This window comes from Solanum tuberosum, unplaced genomic scaffold, assembly GCF_000226075.1.
Source record: "Solanum tuberosum cultivar DM 1-3 516 R44 unplaced genomic scaffold, SolTub_3.0 scf00463, whole genome shotgun sequence".
NCBI lineage: Eukaryota > Viridiplantae > Streptophyta > Magnoliopsida > Solanales > Solanaceae > Solanum > Solanum tuberosum.
Genome location: NW_006239394.1, coordinates 355,684 through 378,177, shown reverse-complemented (window position 1 = coordinate 378,177; position 22,494 = coordinate 355,684). Strand labels below are relative to the sequence as shown.

Below are 22,494 nucleotides of genomic sequence, written 5' to 3'. Positions count from 1 at the left end.
CGGCCCAAAGTCGGCAAAAGTCTTATGCCGATGTTAGAAGGAGGGATCTAGAATTTGAAGTTAATGATTGGGTCTATTTGAAAATCTCACCTATGAAGGGTGTGATGAGGTTTGGCAAGAAAGGGAAACTTAGTCCCCAGTTGTAGTCCCATATCAAATCTTGAAACGTGTTGGGAAAGTTGCCTATGAGTTAGACTTGCCAATTGAGTTGGCTCCGGTTTATCCGGTATTTCATATTTCTATGCTCAAGAAGTGTATTGGAGATCTGGTATCCATTGTTCCTTTAGAAGGATTAGGGGTAGATGAAAGACTTTCCTATGAAGAGATTCCGGTAGAGATTCTTAACCAGCATGTCATGAGATTGAGAAACAAGGAAATAACTTTTGTTAAGGTTTTATGGTGGAATCATTTAGTTGAGGGTGCAACTTTGGAGGCCGAGGCTGATATGAAGTCTTGCTATCCTCATCTCTTTCCTTCTACTCCTATTCAAGCTTGAGGTAAGTAATTCCTCTTGAGCTCCTAGTTTTGGGAGTCATGTGTGATATATGTGTTCCATGATTTCCTCATGATTATGCATGTTCTTGACAAAATTCATGTTTTGTATAAAATGGGTTTTCATGATTTATATGTTCCTCATGTTGTTCTGCACCTTTGTATGATGATTGCATAATCGACTTCATGAGATGATTTGATGAACATGCTTTGATATGCTTTTGATGAAATGGCATGTTAGCTGCATATTGTTGTGTTGAGCTTTCTTTGAGTTGGCAAAGGTAGTTCCTCCTATAATTATGTGAAATGATGAGTTCTGTGCATAATGGGTTGTCGATGTAGCTCCTACTTCCTTGTATTGCATAGTTTATGTCTTGGGATGGAGTTGATATTTCCTCCTTCGAATTGTGCATTATTTTTAATATTGCATGCATGGTGGGCTGCTAGTCTTGAGTCTTGATTTCCATATGGTGTCTAGATCGTCATTCGAGGATGAATGTTCCCAAGGGGGAGATAATGTAACACTCCGGAAACTAATAGGCAAAACTAGAGCTAAACGTAAGGATTAAAATTTAAAAAAATGACCACCCCCATAGATTGGTAGACCATCTAGAGTTGAAATGGGGGCTACAAGAGTCAAGGCAAAAGGGCAAGTGCCAAGGCAAAGGGACTAAGCCAAGGCCAAAGGCCAAGGCTGACCCAAACTTGGAGCACACTGCCCCAACTTCACGGCCATCACCATGGCCAGTGGTCTTGACCACGACTCGTGGGAGGCCTCGTGGAGTTGCCTTAGCCAAAGAGGAGTATCCACCGAGTGGACTAGCTACTGCCTCAAGGTCCACGAGAGGGACCACGGCAAGTAGTCTTGACCACGGCTCGTAGAGCCCCTCGTGAAGATGCCTTGGGCAAGTGAGATGAATGCCCCAAGTAGCATAGCTACTGCCTCAAGGACCACGAGACGGACCACGGCCAGTGGTCCTGACAATAGCTCATGGAGCCCCTTGTGGGAATGCCTTTCGTGTGTGAGCTTATGGCACCAAGTGCCTACCTACTGCCCAAACTTGACGAGTGGGACTACGGCTCATGGTCATGACCACAGCTCGTGGGGACCTTCGTAGTGTCTGGGCGTGGTCAATTAGTGAAGGGTAATTAAGTCATTTCCTTTTTAAGTCCTATCAAAGTGGGGTCGTTTTGTATTACTTTATACATTATATAAGTTGTTTTTAAGTAAAAATTTCCTAAAACTAAGTCATTCTTGACAACACCCAAATCAAAATCAAAAGTTCATCTCCCTCACAATATTTCTCTCTCTAAAACTCAAAGAAGAAGAATAGTAGAATTGGAGCTAGGGTTTGAAGAAATCAAGTCTTCTTCCTCAAATTTCTTGGAGATTCCTTATGAAGGTATGGTTACTTTTCATCTATGGGTAGGTTTCACCCATAGAGTCCCTTGAAATCGTGATTTCAAAGCTTTCAATTTCCCCAAAAAGTTAGGGTTTCACTCTAAGTCATAGGTTCCTTTCTCAGACATCTTTAATGGTTGAGAGCAAGAGGCAGAGGAAAAGTGGCACCTGCAAGGGGGATCCCCAACTGAGAATGTTCCAAGGGAAGAGACCCCTTCTGTACCTCAAGAAGAGGTAGAAGAGAATGGGAAGATTGAGGACGAGGGGGATGTTGGATAGGAAGAGGATGCACCGTCTAGGAATACCGGTGTTCCTCCCTTCGACCCAGTGTTAGCTGAGTAGATTATGTCTTTCCTGAGGGGGTTAGTTAGCCTGTAGTTCTTCCCACAATGCAAGCACCTCAACCTCCTATCAACTGCCCCGTTACTATTATTGTTCCTAGGGTAAATGGAGTATTAGGCATTGATGCCTTCCTCCATCCCTGGTGGGTCTCGTGATGACCGGTAATAAGCATGAGATGTTGACTAAGTTTCTGAAGTAGAAGACGCATGTGTTCCATAGTTCTAAGAGTGAGGACACCTGTGAGTTCATTTTGGATTGTTATGAGAGGCTTCATAAGTTGGGTTTTGTCCATCAGCATAGGCTAGAGTTTCTAACCTTCCAGCTTCAAGGTTAGGCTAAGAAGTGGTGGAGGGCCTATGCGGTATGAAGATCATCATTTTTGCCGCAGTCACTTAGACGCATTTCCATGCTCTGTGTTTGGAAAAGTATGTGCCTCGGACTTTGATGGATCACAAGAAGGATGAGTTCATGGCTTTCCAGCATGGTGGTATATCTCTAGCTACTGGTGAGGCTAAATTCTATGAGTTGACTAGATATGTTACACAATTGGTGACTATTGAGGAGGAGAGGTTTCTTTTATTCGTCAAGGGACTGAACTCCGAGTTACATGTATTTTATGTTCACATGATCTTTGCAGGGAAAAGTTTTAATGAGGTGAATTTTTTTATGAAGAAAGTGGAAGGAGTTAGACGTGATGGGTAGGACAAGGCTTTAGCGAAGAAGCCCAAGATCACAGGTAACTTCCATGGTTCCTACTCCAGATGTTCTGGTAGGCCGAGACTTGCAGCCCGACCAATTAAGTCAGCCTTGTGCACTTCTACACGTAGTTACTCAAGAACTCCACAACATAATTTTATTCAGGATAGCCAGAGAGCCGCACCTTCGGCGGGCAGCAAGTCATCTTTTGACTGCATTTGTAATAATTATGGAGAACATGAGCATATCAGAAGAGTTTATGCCCACCCGCGCTTGTTTGACCCCGCGCAGCAGAATACTAGGGAGGTGGTACCCGCGGGCAACAACTATAATGGCAGAGGGCGTCCACAAGGTTGTCGAATAGGGAATAAAAAAGGCCGTGGAGGCTGGGGAAATGGTAATTCAGGTAGAGGAACAGTGCAGCCAGGCAAGAAGGTTGTCCATCAAGATGACAGGGCTTAGTGTTATTCCGTTCCGGGCAGAAGTGATGCATAGTCTTTTGATGCTGTGATCACGTGTACTATTCTTGTTTTTGACCAGCCGGCAACTGTTTTGTTTGATGCGGGCTCTACTTATTCATATGCGTTAGTTCATTTTGCATTGGCATTTGATTCGGTTTGTGATGTACTTGATGCACCTATCCATGTTTCTATCCAAGTTAGAGAGTCTGTCAAAGTCACATATGTATATCGTGCTTGTCCTATGTTGTTTATGGTTTTTTCAAACTTGAGTTGATTTGGTTATTTTGGATATGAATGACTTTTACATAATCTTAGGCATGACTTGGTTGTACCCCTATATGTTGTGCTTAACTGTAATAATATGCTTGTGACTCTACAGATCCCGGGTAGGGAAAAGTTAGAGTGGGAAGGGGTGTACAAGCCTAATCCAGCTAAGGTCATATCCTCCATTCGGGCTAGAAAACTAGTGGGGCAATGGTGTTTCGCATAATTGCTTCATGTTCAAGATGTCGAGATTGAGTCTCCCTTTATTGAGTCTATTCCTGTAGTATCTGAATTTAAGAGAGTGTTTCCTAAGAATTTTCCTGGTATGCCTCCTGATAGAGATATCGATTTCTGCATGGACTTGGAAATGGGTACTTGCCCCATTTCAATCCCTTCCTATTGCATATCTCGGGTAGAATTGAGAGAGCTTAAGGCACAAATCCAGGAGCTTCTTGAGAAAGGTTTCATCAGTCCTAGTGCTTCCTATTGGGATGGGGTGCTCCTGTCTTTTTTGTTAAAAAAGTATGGTAGTATGAGAATGTGCATAGACTATCGACAGTTGAATAAGGTAAGTTTTTGAAATAGGTACCCGTTGCCTCGGATTGATGATCTCTTTGACCAGTTGTAAGGTGTGTCAGTTTCCTTTAAGATTGATCTAAGGTCTGGTTACCATCAGTTAAAGATTAGGCCTCAGGATGTTACCAAAACGACATTCAAGACCCCCTATAGGCACTATGAGTGATGTCGTTTTGATTGACCAATGCACCTGCAACCTTTATGAGATGAATGGTGTGTTGAAATCCTTCCTAGATTCTTTTGTTATTGTCTTTATTGATGACATTTTGGTTTATTTGAAAAGTGAGGAAGAGCATGCCAACCATCTTCGTATAGTTTTGGGTGTCCTTGGGAGAAAAAAGATATATGCTAAATTTTCCAAGTATGAGTTCTGGTTGACTTTAGTTGACTTTTTGGGGCATGTAGTTTCAAGTGAAGGGGTAATGGTGCATCCCCAAAAGATTGAAGCAGTGAAGAATTGGTCCGGCCTAGCTTTGTGACTGAAGTTAGGAGATTTGTGGTGCTCGCTCGCTACTATCGTCGGTTTGTGAAAAACTTTTCTACTATTGCCACGCATTTTACAAGGCTGACCAAAAAGGAGGTGCCTTTCAAATGGACTGAAAAATGTGAAAAGAGCTTTGAGAAGCTCCAGACTCTCCTGACCACAACACCTATTCTGGCACTACAGTTGGAAGGTAATGATTTCATTGTTTATTATTATGTTTCACATTCGGGTTTGGGTGCTATGTTGATGTAGTTTAAGAATGTCATAGCTTATGCATCGTGGCAGTTCATGGTGCAAGAGAGGAACTACGCGACACATAATTTGGAGTTTGCAACGATATTGTTTGCCTTTAAGATCTGGAGGCATTACCTTTATGGTGTCATGTGTGAGGTGTTTACTGACCATTATAGTCCACAACATGTATTCACTCAAAATGACCTAAATCTGTGACAATGCAAGTGGATGGAGTTACTTAAGGATTGAGATGTCACCATGGAGTATCATTCTAGTAAGGCTAACATGGTGGCAGATGCTTTGAGCCGAAAGGCAGTAAGTATGGATAGTCTAGCTTGTTTTGGTGAATCCAAACGACCGTTGGCCAAGGAGATTCAGACCTTGGAGTCTAAGTTCGTGCAGTTGGGCATCTAAAAGAAAGGTGGGCTGTTAACTAGCATTGAGGTTAGACACACATTCATTGAGGAGATCAAGGCCAAACAACTTGAGGATGAGAATTTAAATGTGCTTAGGAAGAAAACAATTTCTTGTAAGGCACAAGATGTGGTTCTTGATGTGGAAGGTGTGCTTAGTTTCAAGGGGAGATTTTTTGTTCCTTGAGTGGATGACTTGATTCAGAAAATGTTGACAGAATTCCATGGTTCGCCGTATTCCAGTCATCCTGGTGTGACAAAGATGTAAAGAGATTTGGAGCGACTTTATTGGTGGCTTGGCATAAAGAAAGACATTGTCACGACCAAGGGTTACCCTTAGATATAACAAGGCATACGTGACTCCGGGAGGCCTCATACAAGCCCCTTAGAATATCATAAAATAAAGTAATAGAAATCAGTGGAAATTTAAAACATATTTCATAATAACAAAGTTTCATAAAACGAAGCGGAAGTCTTTAACACTTGTCTCAAACCATTTAGTACTTGAAAGTCTTAGGGACATAGCCCATACAACAATTTTAAACATAAAATGTAAGACATAAAGGAAACATTGTCAAATCCTCGATACTATGAGGACTCACCAAATCTTCACTCCATTCTCTATTATGAACCTAGCCACAGGGAATGAAGTTGATATTGCCATACCCTACATTTGATAAGAAGTAGGCAAAAGTAAGCGTTAGTACAAACATGTAGTAAATATGATGGCTAGCATAAATCATCAACATAAGCATGGCATAAGCATTAGTCAACATAAGACATAGGCTAAAACTATAAGAGATAAGAACATAAGTCATAAGCATATTCAATGCACATAAGTCATCATGCTAATAAGAGGAACACTTCTCAAGTAACCTCAACTTGTTCTTACTCAATACATAGGTCAGCACCTCTATTTGTACATATCATGGAAGGCAACTCATGCATTTATCATAGCTAATCATTTCTCATACTATAAAGCTCATATTAAAACATACCTACGATACTTCCTTGAAGTAACCTTGCTTCATCATAAACATGTCACTTTGGTTAGGGATTAGTCCCTATTTATCTATTCTTACTATTCATGGAAGAGTACTTCATTACTAGTCCAAGACAAGTCATTACTCATGAATGGTTATGATTTACTAATTCAAGGCTACCAAGGAAAAGTACCTCATTATTCTAGACCAAGCTATCATGGAAAGCACCATACTTATGCAAGTCCAAGCTACTCAAGGAAGGGTACTATTGCTCAATCCAAGTTATCATTATATGGTGTGGGCTCACACAGTCAAGCTACCATGCAAATCAATCTATCTTGCTTAGTTCAAGCTAACCATTGAAAGTGTACTATTACTTAATCCAAGACTATCCATGAGATCTACTTACTCAAGATACCAAGCATGGTCTTATCTTACGAAGTCAAGCTATTCATGAAGGGACCTCATATTACTACTTCAAGCTATCATAGTTCATACATGCTTTGTTTCATTTTAGGTTAGCAAGCCTTTCAACCTAGAATCATTCTATAAGACAAAATCTTTCACCTTAATTTTTATATAGCTTTATGAGAATGTCCTTTTAATCAACACACCATCTATCTCATAATCATTGACACTTGATGTTTGCCTAATCAAGACACAACTTCCGATGCAAGTGTCTACGATCATACAATAGTGTAGTAACCCAACTAAGGGTTGGGATCGTTCCCAAGAGAGTGCTATTGAGAATTAATAGAAAAATAAAATTCCGTTCTAACTAGTCGTAGCTAAAGACATTAACGATTAAAAACATTGTAAATTAAAGGGGGACACAAGAGTGTCAATTAACAATGGGGTTTTGTTACTAGTAAGTAAAAACAACAAAATAAACAAGGATTTCTAAGTCTTGAGAGGGGATCCTTGGGATGTGATAGGAATACGGGTTAAGGGCTGAAATGAATTACCAGAAAGCACTCATACATACAGAAATAGGTAGACACCAACTCCACATTCATAACACAGTGAAGAAGATAGAGCATGACATAGACTCATTCAATGATGGGAACTGTGAGCTCACTCATTCTAGTTCAGCTCACATTATTAATGCTTTGAAACATTAGTTCAAATATCTTATGTTTGGCAAGGTATGCTCTTAGTCACATACCTTTTGTTGGTAATATAACACATCTATTGTTGCAAATTTATTCATTCTTTTCTGTATTGATGGTAGTGGTGGTCAAGACGTCGAAGATATATTAACATATGGGATCCCAGTAAAACTTACGCACTATTTTCGGATTACAATTTAAGTGAGACCACCACAAGCCAAATCGCTAAGTCCAAGGAAGAAAGAGTTACTGAACTTGAAGCCATTTTAGGTAGTAGCTCAAAGAGTGAATAAGAGACTATTGAAAGTTAGTTCGAGGGTCTCTTCAGATTGAAAATTGAAGCTGAAGTTTAGTATTTGGCATTATAAAAAACAACCCAAAATTTGTGAAATACAACAGTAGATCAACTTACCCTCATAGAAGAACATATGACATTAGCTTCAGAACAAGTACAGATGGTGCACGTGCTCGGAGATGCCGAAGCAAAGGCTGTAGAACTCAAGACACAAACCAAAAAGTTGGAAAATTACTGTGAAGATTTAGCAAGCATTGCTAAAAAGCTAAAGCTACAGAAGAAAGTCTGTAAGTACAGTTTGTGTTTTTTCATATAGTTGGTGTTGTTCACCATTGTAATTGTACTGTTTCTGATGCAGACGTCGCTTCATCATGCTGAACTTGTACCCACCTAATATTAGAGATGTTTCTTTCTTTCTTTCTATTTTTTTCTCTCCCTATTTCAACAATGTCGTCCTTAAATGTTGCAAGTTAGATTAGTTTGTTTTAGATGTCTATAGATAGCTGAAATACCTACTTCTAATTTTGTCGTGTCTATAATGAATGGTAATCATAGAAGATGGTCTGTTCGTTCATAAGTTGAGATAACTTTTCTTCTGTAAAAAGGGTGAGCACTTTGATTTTCTTAAACCTGGTCTCATATCATTACGACTTTAGACATTTCTGTTTGTTTGTGATGAACTATGTAATGGTGTAATTAGATTATTGGAGTTGCAGAAATCCATACGGCTTTAGACATTTCTATTTGAAGTTGAAACAAAATGGCATGTGCATGAATTGAAGCTCATGTAGAAAAGCAAGACTGAACTTTAGCCATATGAAACATCAATTACCGCGTGTCTTGGGTTGTTTCGAAGTAAATAAACTTGTGCATGTATGACTTACATGGTGATCTCAAGATTGGGTATCTATGCACTTTGGCCCTTTACAACAGCCTTAAAGGCTGTGCCAAGATTTTCTAGGCCCTAAAACCATGTCTGTTATCCATGGCACTTTTATAACATTGCTAAAGTATTTAGTACGAAAAATATTAATTATTAAAAGTAGATGTGGTATATTACAGGTAGTTGATCAGTTATGTATTAATTTTCTTCTAAGAAATTACATGGGGTATTTTTTATTTACTTTAGAAGGAGAGTAAAATCTTGCCATTGACATGTGAACCCATAAATACAATGTTTGTTTTTGCTATCTAATTACTAGTTCTGAATCCTTTGCTCAGATTTGAAGCTTGGCTTATGTATGATTCGTGGAGAAGTTCTCTTAAAACAGAGAGATTGCTACTTTATTTCCTTCCAATACTTGATTTTGATATGTTTTACTTAAGCTCAGGGCCAATCAGAAATCACCTCTCTTTTCCTACAAAGTAGGGATAAGGCTATGTACTCACAATCCTCTTCAAACACTGCTTGCGGGATTACACTCACTATGTTGTTATTTATACCCTCAGTGAGAGCAAACTGTCTATACTATAGATAGTGAGATTGTACTCATTTTTTCTATATATGATTATGTAGTTCTGTTGATTATTCTCTCTAACTCACGATTGCAGTGGACGTTAGAATGAAGCTTTCACTAGAATTCCTGTTGAAGCTAAGCTTTCACTACACATCAATGAATGAAGATTATAGCTATTTGTTTCATCTCCTTGAGTTAAGGTATGTAGTTGCAGCTATATAGATGTTCATCCATTTTCGCATTTTTGAGCAAACTAGATTAACTATTGAACTCATATAGATCTCTACTACATGTTAGACACTACTGAAAATTGTTATAGTTACAAATGGTCAATTTATAGTAGATGAGAAGAGCCAAAGATGGGTAAACGATTTTAATTCTCTGTTGGCTAATATTTTGTAAGGTACTTTGTATTTATAGAATCTACTAAACAAAGGCAAAAATAAGTGAAGTTCATTTCAATGAATATTTATTACATCTTATTGCATTGGAGAGAAGTAACATGTAATACATAGTGAATTTATATGTAATTAGTGTTGTAACCTAGCACATGGACATTTTTATTGTAGCTGTTGTGCGGGGTGCAGTGGAGTAGAAGTACACGTGGTTATCTGGGTTGTTGCACAATATCAAACCTAGCAACAACTTCTTTATTGTCAAGTCACAACTGTCGTTTAACGCATGTGACATATAAGAATTTAAAGGATTTTACTCTGATCCAGCTAAATATGAGGCCTAGTATTCTTTGCACTAACCATTTTATATTTTTCTTTCTTGAATTTAACTGTGAAAGAACCACCCATGCTTTTAGCTACACACAAAAAACATACCTTCGTTATTCTGATTCTTATTCAATTGTTTCCTTTTGAAAACTCTATAACAGGTGTACAAAGGAAGCTGCATATGAATTATAAGGTATGTTTTCCTTGGAAACAATCTTTTCTTAATTTTCCCATGTGACAGACGAGGCAAATGTTATTGCTAGACGTAGGTGTATTCTCGAGTGATGATTCATTAGTAAATCTACGCCTGATTCTCGATGTCTTATTGGGAGCAACTTCAAATTATTTCCTGATATCATATTCTCTATCTATTTCCTTTTTTCTGTCACTAGGAAAGGAGAAATATTGACATACGATAGTCGTAAAAATCTGGCATTTTTCTTAGTAGTATATATAGATATTAGTGCTTCCTTAAAAGCTTTTGATTTGAACTCTGAGCACTGAAAATTTCTCAGTGAATGGAGCTCTTATCTCTTGGCACGTTTATCGGCTTACTTGGCCTAAAGATTATATTTGTCATAGAGATGATATTTGGAAATAGTGATTGGGTTAATAATTTAGAGTGGAGCATTAGGAGAAGTGTGTCTACTCCATATGTTTTTCTCCTCATTGCAGCCTCTTTATCTCTTTGTCTGATGTTGTGGTTAGCAGTTACTCCACTGAAATATGCAGGTTTCAGGTTTGATGCTCAGTCATTTCTGTAAATGCCTATGCCTGACCCATATTCGGAGTATAATCAACTTGGTGTGAGTAATACAATGTTTGGTCTAGTGGAAGGGTCTTCCCAAAATCAAGAAGGTGCATTTCATGTGGAAAAAGCCTTGGTAAGCCATCCAGATTTATCAACTAAAGATACTGATCAACTCTTGCCTGAATCACTTTTGGATTTTGCGAAGGTCCATCATTTGGCTACTATTGATGAGAGCAAATCTGAAACAACATTTTCAGCTCCTGCTGTCTGTCATCCTGGGGTATTTGTATCAGCAGGAGCAATTTCCGGTGTGAAGAGTATTTGTAATGAAGTGTCTGGTGTTGGAAATAATTTATTTTGAATGTGCTGGAAAATGCCGGTAATTGAATTTGAATAGTGACCAGAAGCAAACTCGATCTATTGTAGTGAACGATGACGAGTTTTTGTACTGTTGTCATATTTGTTTGTGGAATTTATTTATAGTAGAGATCTTTAAGCAATCACTTTCTATGTATTGGTTGTACAAGACATTTTTCGCGAAGTTTATTTGAAATATATAGTTTCGATTTATATATTTACTAATTTTGTGGTTTAGATCACTTATATATTTAATTGTGTGATTATTGATTATATGCAAATAAAATTATTATTCTTAAAAATGAAAAATTGTTGCTACAAAAATTCTACACAACTTTGTCACACTTCAAAAGTGTTGCTATAGGGACGTCCAATGTGTGTCTTATTGGTTACAAATTTTATCTTGTACATAAGAAAAGTTACACTTTATAAATGTTGTTCTAGATGTGATATAAAAGGCAACACTTTTTAAGTGTGCCCAATAACAAAGCAAAGGCCACGCTTTTAAGTGTAGTATAATCAAACAAAAGGTGTTGCTAATGAATTACTACAAAGTGTGCCCTTTATACCTCTTTGGTCACGCTTTTTAAGTGTAGCTGCTATGGTGACATTTCAAAAGTGTGGCCTAATGTCAAAGGTTACGCTACTTTAGGCCACCCCTAAAAAGCGTTGCGTAAAGTCCAAAAGTGTAGCCTTTTATCAAAGGCCACACTTTTTGGTAGTTTAGGCTACACTTTACTAGGGTGGCCGTAGGACTAAAATGTTTTAGTGTCATGAAATGTGGTGCTCACAACACTTCCTTTCCTTTTTCTTCATCATTTTTTTAGTGCTCATAAGTCATACTATTATTCGCTTCCCATGAATTGTTCGAAACCCAATTTCTTTGGTACTTTATTCCACAACTTTCTCTTTTTTTTCTTTTCTTCTCATTTTCTCTTTCTCTTTTTTTTATATGGAAGAGTTATAGCAGACTTTCCTTGCACTTCTTGACTTTACCTTTTTCTTTTTCACCACACCTCCAACTTAGGCTTTTGGCCTAAGTTGGCTATTCAATTAACCACAATTCAAGAGGATTATAGGTAATGGATAAAGAAAGGTAGTGATTTCATCAAGTTTCTTCCAAAGAAAGGTAAGGCTTCAGGGGTGTTCAAAAGCGGTTCACACACTCACAAGGTAGGTCACAAAAGAGGTATATGTCAAATTGACTCACACTTTTACAAGTTGCCTAAGATCATATCAAGAGATAGCATCACTTAGTTGACCAGACCAATGGGGAAAATTCTAGGATCTATCATTCATGGTTCAAAGTAAGCTCATCACACTAGGTATTGACACTACAGTCAAAGAAGACTCCACACTATCGCTAGGATGTAATGATCATCACAAGAGACTCAATTTGATACTAGGCTAGTCATAACGAGATGCAAAGAGTTCAAATATTGTCTATACAACGTCATTTAGCCTCGTTGTATCTGCGCATTCATGTTCGTTCGATTGAGAAGACTATTCAAGTCATCGGTATTGATTGGAACCAAGACTTAAATTTTGGAAAAAACAGCCATATTCAACACACGAGAGGTGGCAAAAAATTTTGGACGGGTGAAATTCATTTTGCAATTTGAAACAGAAAGAGCCACAAGCTCAAACATCCACAGAAAAGCAGTATTAACACAATTTTAAACAGAACAACCCAAATATATACACGAAACTCAAACAAAAGTAGCACACAAAGGGTGTGGGCCTCACCCCACCACAAACAAAAAACATTTTTCCTCAAAGGCTAATAAGATTATCCAAGATTTAAAAATAACAAAAGACAAAGAGGGGCATAAAGAGGGGATCATATCTAAGCGGTCGCTCCATCTGTCTAGGTCTTTGTGTCTGGGGTATCAACTTGGCCTTGAGTTTCCGTACTGTGGGTAACACCGAAAGGACCAGCTCCACTAGAGATAGCCAAATGAGTGTCTGCCATGGAAGCCTGTACAACTGCATCTATCATAATCTGTCAGGTCCTTGTCTGCAGCTTCCACAGTTTCCTCAAACATATCCTTATAAGTCTCTTCCTCTTACTCCGACTTAGCTGTCTGCTCAATTCTATCCTCATTTCTGATGGTGGCTGAATGTATTTCAGGCATATTTATAATCTCGACCGTTATGAAGACCATGCACAGAATGGTGGCCTTCAACTGATCCACATCATACCTCAGATCAGTAATAGCGACCTTTAATGCTGTCACTTCATTTGTGTCCCCTTGGTCATGCTCACACACCACTAATCTAGCGTCAAGGGCGTCAATGGTAGCTTTTATTGGTGTCACAACATCAATCAGGGTAGTCTAAATCATACCAGGGATGGAGGTTTTGAGTTTGGCTGCTCGACGATCCGTAGAATAGGTAAGTTGTCCCATTCGAATTAATGATGTCTGGGTGATCGGAGTTCGGAAGATAGTAACAGCAGTGGGCTCAGGGGCCAAAGTAAGCAAAGATGCCTTCGCATGTCTGAATTTAGTGGACTGTGCTTCCTTCTGCTTCTTCTTCGCTTGATCTTTAAGATATTCATCTTCTATTCTCCGGATATCCGTGGAGGATACGGGAATTACCACCACATCATTCTTTGCATATCTAGGTACTCAAGCCTGTTTGCACAACTCAATGATTAATACAGGAAAGGTAAGTAAGGTCAGGTGCTGCCTTGCACGCCAAAGCATCTCTGATGCAATGATCCGTCCCAAGTTTAGTGTTATTCCCTTAATGAGACAACCTAGGCAGGCTGCTTTTGCGTGGCGAAGGATAGATTCATTCTGTGAAGGCATAATCTTGATGTTGATGAAGCCAAACCAATATCTTGCTGCCACATTTAGGTCTTTCTTTTCGATAACTGCCCTAGTCTCAAGACACTTTGGTGTACCATCGGATATTAATGGGGCCAACAATGCTTTCACACTTTCCATTGACGTTTTTTTATCATGATTTGACTATTGTCCTCGAGTATCGCGGTGCACCACAAAACAACATTTATAGCAGGAGGGTCGCAGTGCACTCTCTTTCCCATGACAACTACATAGTCAACCGGTACAAATTTGGCTGCCGGTTTCTTCCCATGTGGTATCAATCTAATATACGCATTATAGAACTCTCTGACCCATCTTGAAACATATGGACCACGGGGCTTTGTGAAAATCTTGATGTTATGTGGTTTCAGACATCTTATAATCTCTGGATACCTATCAATCACTTCATCCGTTGAGAGACACTTTTCTTCAAGAATTGTCCTTAATCCCTCCGTCTTCAATCTGTCTATTAACTTGGGAGGAGGACCCTGTATTGGCGATGCCAACACTATTTCTTGTTCTGGTACTGGGGAATAGGTATGGTCAGCAGAGGCTTCCGGATCCTAGATGGATCATTTAGGTTTTTAGATCGCAACTCAGCTCTTTGTGTCATTATCAGCTCATCATCATCAGAGGCTATGCTTTGGCTTTCTTTTTTTTCGTCACTACTCCCAGAAGCAGTGAGATAAGTGTCATAAATGCCCTTGGTGGCAGAGTTGATCTCTGGTGATGTCGGTTCCTTTACTTTTTTCTGCCCTTTTTACTAGTTGTGGAAGGCTTTGCAGCCCTGCCTTTTGATACAGCTGCACCTTCATTGATTTTAATCCCCTTACCCTTATTTCGGGGTGGCATGGTTCTACCCGCGACTTTGGGTCTGGCCATGTCTGCAATACATTGAGAAAAAGTTAGAAAATATTCATGTAGAAACAACGAAAGTTTACTACGGACATATTCGCCGATCAAGTCGGTGAGTCGCCAATGACTTTTGGCAAACATGGGTAGCTCGTCGAAAGTTCCAGTATCGCAAGGGTTTAGGGGTGCAAACAAAATGTGATCAAGAATACTCTCGGCGAGTTTCTAAACGCTGCTGGCGATCTTAGGATTAATGCCGAGAGGTACAGAACTAAACATTAGGTACAACATGAAATCAAATGTGAGGTAGGGACTTTCGGCGAATCACCAAATGATTCAGTGTGCTCGACTCAGCATGCCGAATGGCTCAATCGTGCCTAGATTCAACTCAGTTTTTCGAATTCAACCCCATAAACCCCCGAAAACAAAATCAAAACATTCACTAGATCAATTAAACTTACAGTTTTCCCAGCCTTTGCCCAACTTAAACAGTATGCAGGAGCACCTCACAAAATTTCATTCATGATAAATCATAAGAACGGGATTCCAAAATTCAAAATAGACGAGCTGGATTCGTGAGTCAAAAGAGGTACTTGAATAGTCTAAATTTATCAGAAAGGCACAGTACACGACATAGAATAAAAATACTTGCAATGACAGTATAAATATCACAATTAAATGCAGGGTTTGGAGAACCAACATTTTAGGCAGATTAAGTCAACACTATGATGCTAGGCACCAGTTTAGTATAGATCCAAGCACTACTAAATCAGCCAGAATACTCATGAGATGCAAAAATTTTGAACATACTAAGTACGTGCAATTTTGCGAAAATTGAGAGTGAGAATATGAAGAAGGTTGAAAGTAAAAACCCGTGGCTTTATAAAAACCATCCAGATCTCACCCATTCGGCGACATTATTTGAATTCGCTCCGCTACTCGGTGATCTGCTGAGTGTTTATCTAACTCGCCGAGTTTTAAAGGAGCCTCAGTCAAAGTGAGGATCCAAACGGCGGTCTTTGTCGCAGTCGCCGATCTAGTCGGCGATTCGCCAATTGGACTTGTGTAATTCATCCTATACTTTTCACAAACTTTTCATGCCCAATCCTACAAAATAAAAACACCTTTATTTCAAATATAACAAATTACAAACATTTAAAGGTTTTGGGTTGCCTCCCAAATTGCACCTTAGTTAATGTCGTGGCACGACGCAAGTTAACACTTGTGCTTGAATGGTGAGGTTTTCCTCAACTTCTTCAGGCAATCGTTCTTTAAAATCTGGATAGAGTTCAGTCAACACTTGATCCATTTGAGAACCTAGTAGTTAAATGAGCATAGCATGGGATGTCGTCATCTGGTTCAACACCGATACATTCTCCCTGAGCTCCTCAAGTACACTACGTTCCTCACTGGATTTGTGGGGTAGAAGTTTGAGCATTTCTTTGTTCTGTCCATCCTCCTTGTTCTTAATTCTCCTTCGTTCATGAGGAGGAACATAGCGCTCTTTGTTGTTTCACTGGACATCAAGATCCTCAATTTTCTTAGTCAGCTCATCTAACTGAGTTAGCAGGATCACTGAGTCGAAATCTCTCCTTTTCATTTCCTGATCTGGCTCAGTTAAGTTGTCTGGCAATTTGGCTGCTTCCACGTAGGGTTGTCGTACTAGAATACTAGAGGTAATTTGATCAGCCATCATTCTATTTCCTAGACTAAGACTTCGGTAGAAAGATTCCAAAATGACTCTTTCGGGGATTTCGTGAGTAAGACATTGACCCAGAAGTGCTTTGAACCTTAGCCATGCCTTATGAAGCCGTTCACCTTTCAGTTGCCTAAAAGTTAGGATCATATCTCGGAATATCATCCCTTCTAGTGACGGCAGCCCCATCAGCTTGCAATTACTGCTTGATATGTACAACTCCCCTGCTTCAAAACTCTAACAATCAAAACAAAACTAAAAATTAAGTTAGTAAAACTACAACTATTAAAAACAGAAATTCTACTTAACTAAGAATACCCAAATAACATCACTCCCCAGCACCGACGCCATTTTGATGTTTGCGTAATCAAGACACAAATTCCGGTGCAAGTGTCTACGATCATACAATAGTTTAGTGGCCCAACCAAGGGTTGGGATTGTTCCCAAGAGAGTGGTTTTGAGAATTAATAGAAGAATACAATTTCGTTCTAACTAGTCTTAGCTAAAGACATTAACGCTTAAAAATATTGTAAATTAAAGGGGGATACAAGAGTGTCAATTAATAATGGGGTTTTATCACTAGTAACTAAAAACAACAAAATAAACAAGGATTTCTAAGTATTGAGAGGGGATCCTTGGGATGTGACAGGAATACGGGTTAAGCTACAATATTGGGTACATGCTTTCGATGAAAGATTAATAGAATAATTGTGACTAGGTTAAGCTTTAAGTGGGATAAGCTCTCTCTCGAGCAACTTACCCCGTTTCAAATATGTTCCTCTCGGACACCCATTTGTCGTATGAAGACCAGCCTATACCTTAACCCACTCACTCTATTGAGCTGAGTGTGTGGGAATGAGACTAAGATTCACTCTCTTGAGTTGAACCTCATGTCGACCCACTTCCACCAGCCAACAATTTAGTAGTTTTAGTTTTACGATCTATATCTTGAGCAAGCCGAAAATACATAAATAAACTTGTATTTGGAACTACAAATTCATTAAATTCATCCACAACTACTAAATAAAATTACAATTAAACTACGATTAAACTATCATTAAACAAGTTCCAACAATTATCTTAACCCATATTCGCTAAATCACACCCCAAGAATTGAAGTTTTTAGTCACACATGTATAAGAGATAGATATTTATACCAAATTGAGTTCGCATTCAACTGGGTATGAAGACTTAAGTCTTGATACAGGCCAAAATTGAAGAATCCAAGAGACCCAAATCCAAATCTTGAAGACGAAACCCTTTGAATCTTAAAGTCTACAAAGCCCTCTCAAACTTAGAGAAAAATATCAAAAAGTGGTATTCTATATGAAAATTATAATAATTGTTTCACACTTAAAACTATAGCTCTAACTAGTATTTATAGTTTTCACAGATTTGTGCTACAGCGGATCATTCGGCGTTGTTAGTCGGAGTCACCGATCAACTCTGCGATTCTCCTTTTGGTGTAGTTCATCACCATCTTGCACCACCCTTCAGCATCGTCGTGCTCTGGTTCATTGGGCGACATGGTACTGCTTCACGGAACTTCTCGGTGATGCACCGACTGCTCCCTTTTTTTACTGATTTGATCCTTTCCTTCAGGGCTCAGCACACTGGAACAAAAGGAGAAGTAAGACCCTTCGACGACTCGCCAAGTGGACTCGGCGATCCTCAGACCTTCATTTCTTCATTCCTTTCAGCCTTTTGGTTCCTTTTTGCGACGTAGTGTCCATGCTTTCTTTCAAACTTCAAATACCTAAAACTTAAGGGTTTCCATTAGATATTGAGATAAAATAAGCATTTGAGGACACAATTTCTATTAAAATATAGCCCTAAATGAGTCCAATTTGTGGACTCATCAACACTTCACTCTCAAAATGTCCCTAAAGAATTTGCTTAGACTTCATAAAAACATGCATAATGTCATACTTTGCTATTTCAAGGTTCAAAACCTAGTTTCAATCACAACACCTAGGATACAATACTAGATAGGGATTTCATCATAACATTCATACATTAATAATAGAGATCATGTGGGTAAATCCTTCCACAACAGTCCTATTTATAAATCGACATTCATCATACATGCTTTTAGTGTTAAAGCCTTAATCATCATAGCTCATCATATTATATTTAGTCTAAAATCCCTACTAATTATCAGTCATAATACATGCCTTAGTCTAAAGACAATTCCAATCATCAAAGCCTAAAAGTCATAATTAATCTTATATATAATTGATCTCATTCAATTCATGTTTATATGCTTTATTCTTAAGCAATTCACATCTACATGCTTCAATCTTAAGTAATCTAATCATAGCTCATCATATAACCCCCAATCTCTGTCTCTACTAATCATGATTCATCATGCATACATTAATCTCAATCAAGTGATGTCTAGACTCTTAACAATCAGAAAATCTATAATGTATTTCATCAATTCTAGAAGATTACATCTAAATCCTCAATTTTCCCTTTCATGGAATAAAATCCAATTATATCAATTTCATCGTTGTAGACATGGATTAGGCATGGGTACATGTAAATTCATCCTAAAACATGTAATTTTATCAGTTCAAGCATAAACAATGATATTCTACTCAATTGGATTAATACCCATAACATAAAAGAAACCCTAACTAGAATTGGGGAATTCTTCTTCTAAATTAAGAAATCATAGGGGCTCCATGGATGAAAGGATTTGATGGATGAAAAGCCAGCATACCTTAATTACAAAGCCCACAATTTCTTGATGAATGGAGACTTGATCTTGATTCTAGCTCCAATTCTTTCTTCTTCTTAACGTTCTAGAGAGAGAAATATTTGAGAGGATGAACTTTGGCATTCTTTTGGGGTTTTTGAAAATGATGTGTTGAATGGTGAGTTCAAAGGGTTAAAATTACTTATATAGGTGTACTAGTCCTAAACAAAACAACCTCGGTTTATTCTAACTTGAATTAAAAACTCCCAAAATGTCCTCACTTGGCAGCCTAGTGTCCAGGCCTCACGACAGGCACCAGAGCCATGGTCCTCACCACTGGTCGTAGTCCTGCTCGTGGTCATGGACGAGTGGCTAGGCCACCTTGCCTTGTCCTCCATGAGTTGAATGCATCACCATGATCCTTACCACGAGCCATGGTCTTCACCACTGGCGGTGAAGTTTCTCATCAAGGTGAGCCCAACTTGAGGAAGTCTTGGTGAGCTACTTCCTCACACCACGGGTGGCATAACGAGTTATCCTCATTCTTTGCCCTAGTTGGCCTACTAGACTACAGGGTGTTAGAATATCTCCCCCTTTGGGACATTCGTCCTCTAATGACATTCTAGGAATATCTTAAAGGAAACGACTCTAGACTAGCAACCCATCATGTATGCAACACATCCAATGCACACAACCGAGGAGGAAAACATCAACTCCATGCTAAACGTACTCAATGCATCATGTCGAATGTAGGAACTACTTCTAAAAACCCTTCGTACATGAAATTTCATAACTAATCATGTTCTAGGAAGAAATATCATCTCCAAGCTAAAAACATGCTCAACTCAATATTATGAAGCCTATATGCAATCTATAATTATAACATACATTCAAGGAGGAATCTCTCAACTCCTAGATAACGCATGTCTAACAACTCTTCTCATGAAGTCTATAGGCAAGTCATACTCAATGCACTACAACATAAGGAAGTCAAGCATGCCAACTTATTTTATTTCTAGACACATGTTTTCATGAATGTGCATAACATAAGGAAATCATGGGAACATCTAAAACACAAATGACTTCATGCAAAGAACAAACCATAAGAGACTTATCATCTCAAGATAAAGGAGGAGTAGGAGGAAAATATGAGAATATCAGGACTTCTTAACTTGTCAGGCTAAAATCTCAAACGGTACTTCTTCAAAAGAGAGATTCTCATTAACTCTCAACCCTTCTAAGGAATCCATGAATGTCGGATCTCAAAAAAACTTCTATAACCTAGAGACATGGAAAACCGAATGCACCAATGCCAACTCATTAGGAAACCTAGGTCTTAAGGACCCTTACAAACATGTCTCAAGATCTCACATGAGCCTACCAAACGGGGACTAAGCTTACCAAACTCATTATTCCTTTTAAAGGGTGATAATTTCATGTAAGCCCAAATCATAAACATTAGGAAAACTCAATGACCTTGCTATATAAGAATATGATCTCCCCCTTGGGAGCCAACCAAATAGGACTTTCTAAGCACCATTTCTTTTAATTCAACTAAGGTCGTATCAAGTTATGACTAAGCTTTCACATCCATCACCCAAGATGATTCTACACCATGGAACATACCCAAAACTAGTATTGACCATATCGGGTTCTACCATCAATAAAACAAAACAATAATGTAACTCATTCATACTAAAGACCACATCAAAGTTTAGCATATAAATTTATCAAGCCATATAAGACAAAGCTACACCACAATCTAATAAAGCATAAAACACATACTGGTATTCACATCCGGAGGACACTCTTGTTCACCTCTAGCTTGGAGAGCATAAAGCCTATTATTTTTTGGAGCATCTGCACCCGAACCACCAGGAAGAGCTAGCTTACCCACTCTTCTCTTAGCTTTTGCCATAGTACAATCCCTCATTTAGTGGCCACTTTCACCACAACTAAAGCTACCCTCTTCGCCGGCTAAACACCTACCCTCATGTCTCTTTCCTTACCTAGCACAAGTAGGCCATAGGGATTCACTATTAATTCCTTGCGGTTTAAAGTTAGACATCCTATCTTCATTATACTTAGGCCATAGGGATTCACTACGAATGAGATAATTGTTTAGACTTCCATTTTACTTTTATAAAACTTTGGACTTAAATGTTCTTCTTCATCTCTTTTGTTCTATTTCTTATGTTATTGATGAGTATGGGATTTGGACTAATTTAGGGTTTATTAATCATGAAATTAGTGTCATTGATGCCTATTTTGTGCTCTAAACTTATGTTTGAATGACAATTTGAAGATAAAAAGGTGAAAGAGCAAGGCATAGACATTATCGGGAAAAAAAGAGCGAAAAAGATGGAAAAGGCTGAAGATAGTTAAAGTTGACTATTGCCAAAGCCACTTGGCAAATCGCCGAGTGTCACTTCAGCTCGCCAAATGTTCCAGACTACCAGCCCTAGGGAGAAGCCAACTTTGCAATGAAATTGGACTTTCGGCAAACCGTTGAATGGATCAGCGACAAGGAACTGGATAGCCTAAAGTTACTAGGTCTGAAGAATGAAGAGTTAAAGCAAAACGGTGATGAAGAAGAGTAATTGCCACATCGCCAATTAGGTCTGCGATGCACGACACAATCTGCCGAGTGACCCCGAAGGCCAAAATCTGGAAACGTATAAATTGTTTTTCAAAAAGAGAAAAAGGGATCTTGCCATTGTTATACTCCAGTTTTTGATTGAAACATTGTTTTTCTTAGTTTTCAAGAGTTTTCTAGTTTAATTCAAGTTGGGTTTCGGATTTGAAGTTAAATTAGACAATTGTAAAGACGTGGATTGCATTCCCTAGGTTATGCATAACGTAGTGGGTAATCTTTTCTTGTTTTTCTTAGTTTTCAAGAGTTTTCTTGTTTCATGTGATTAATTGTCTCAATTAGCTTATGGGTGTTAGTAATTACTAATTTAATGGTTGTTTTGTAGTGGGTTCAATTGGAAAATGAGTTTTAACTCATGAATTGTAGTCGGAAATGCATTTCTAGTGTAGTATTCTATGCTTACTTGAGAAAGAGGTTTTAGAATCAAGAATATCAATTAAATATTGTAGTAATTTGGTTGTCATGGTTTCAGCCTGAGAAAGTGAATCTCAATTCTATTCTACCTATCTAGCTCGATAGAGTAGATAAATTGAGGTTTTGAGTTGTTCATAGTGTGATGCTTGTTGAAGTTCGAGAGAACTCACTTGATTCGTGATAGTTAATCGAGAGATGACTATTACATCTAAAGCCTAGCCTACCCACTAAGATTCAGTGACTTTCGGTAATTAATAATCACTCGTATAGTGAAATTGGCAATTAATCGATCACATCCCCAAGTGTCCC

General features: G+C 38.5%; 1 protein-coding gene across 1 annotated transcript; it reads left to right on the top strand.

The window, feature by feature from the left end:
• The first annotated feature begins 7,885 nt into the window (after positions 1 to 7,885).
• Positions 7,886 to 9,930, top strand: LOC102590391 (uncharacterized). Its single transcript, XM_006363972.2, has 3 exons — positions 7,886 to 8,038; positions 9,303 to 9,408; positions 9,778 to 9,930. The coding sequence occupies exons 1-3, from the start codon at positions 7,912 to 7,914 to the stop codon at positions 9,845 to 9,847; spliced, it is 303 nt and encodes a 100-aa protein (XP_006364034.1). The 5' UTR covers positions 7,886 to 7,911; the 3' UTR covers positions 9,848 to 9,930.
• The last annotated feature ends 12,564 nt before the right edge of the window (positions 9,931 to 22,494 follow it).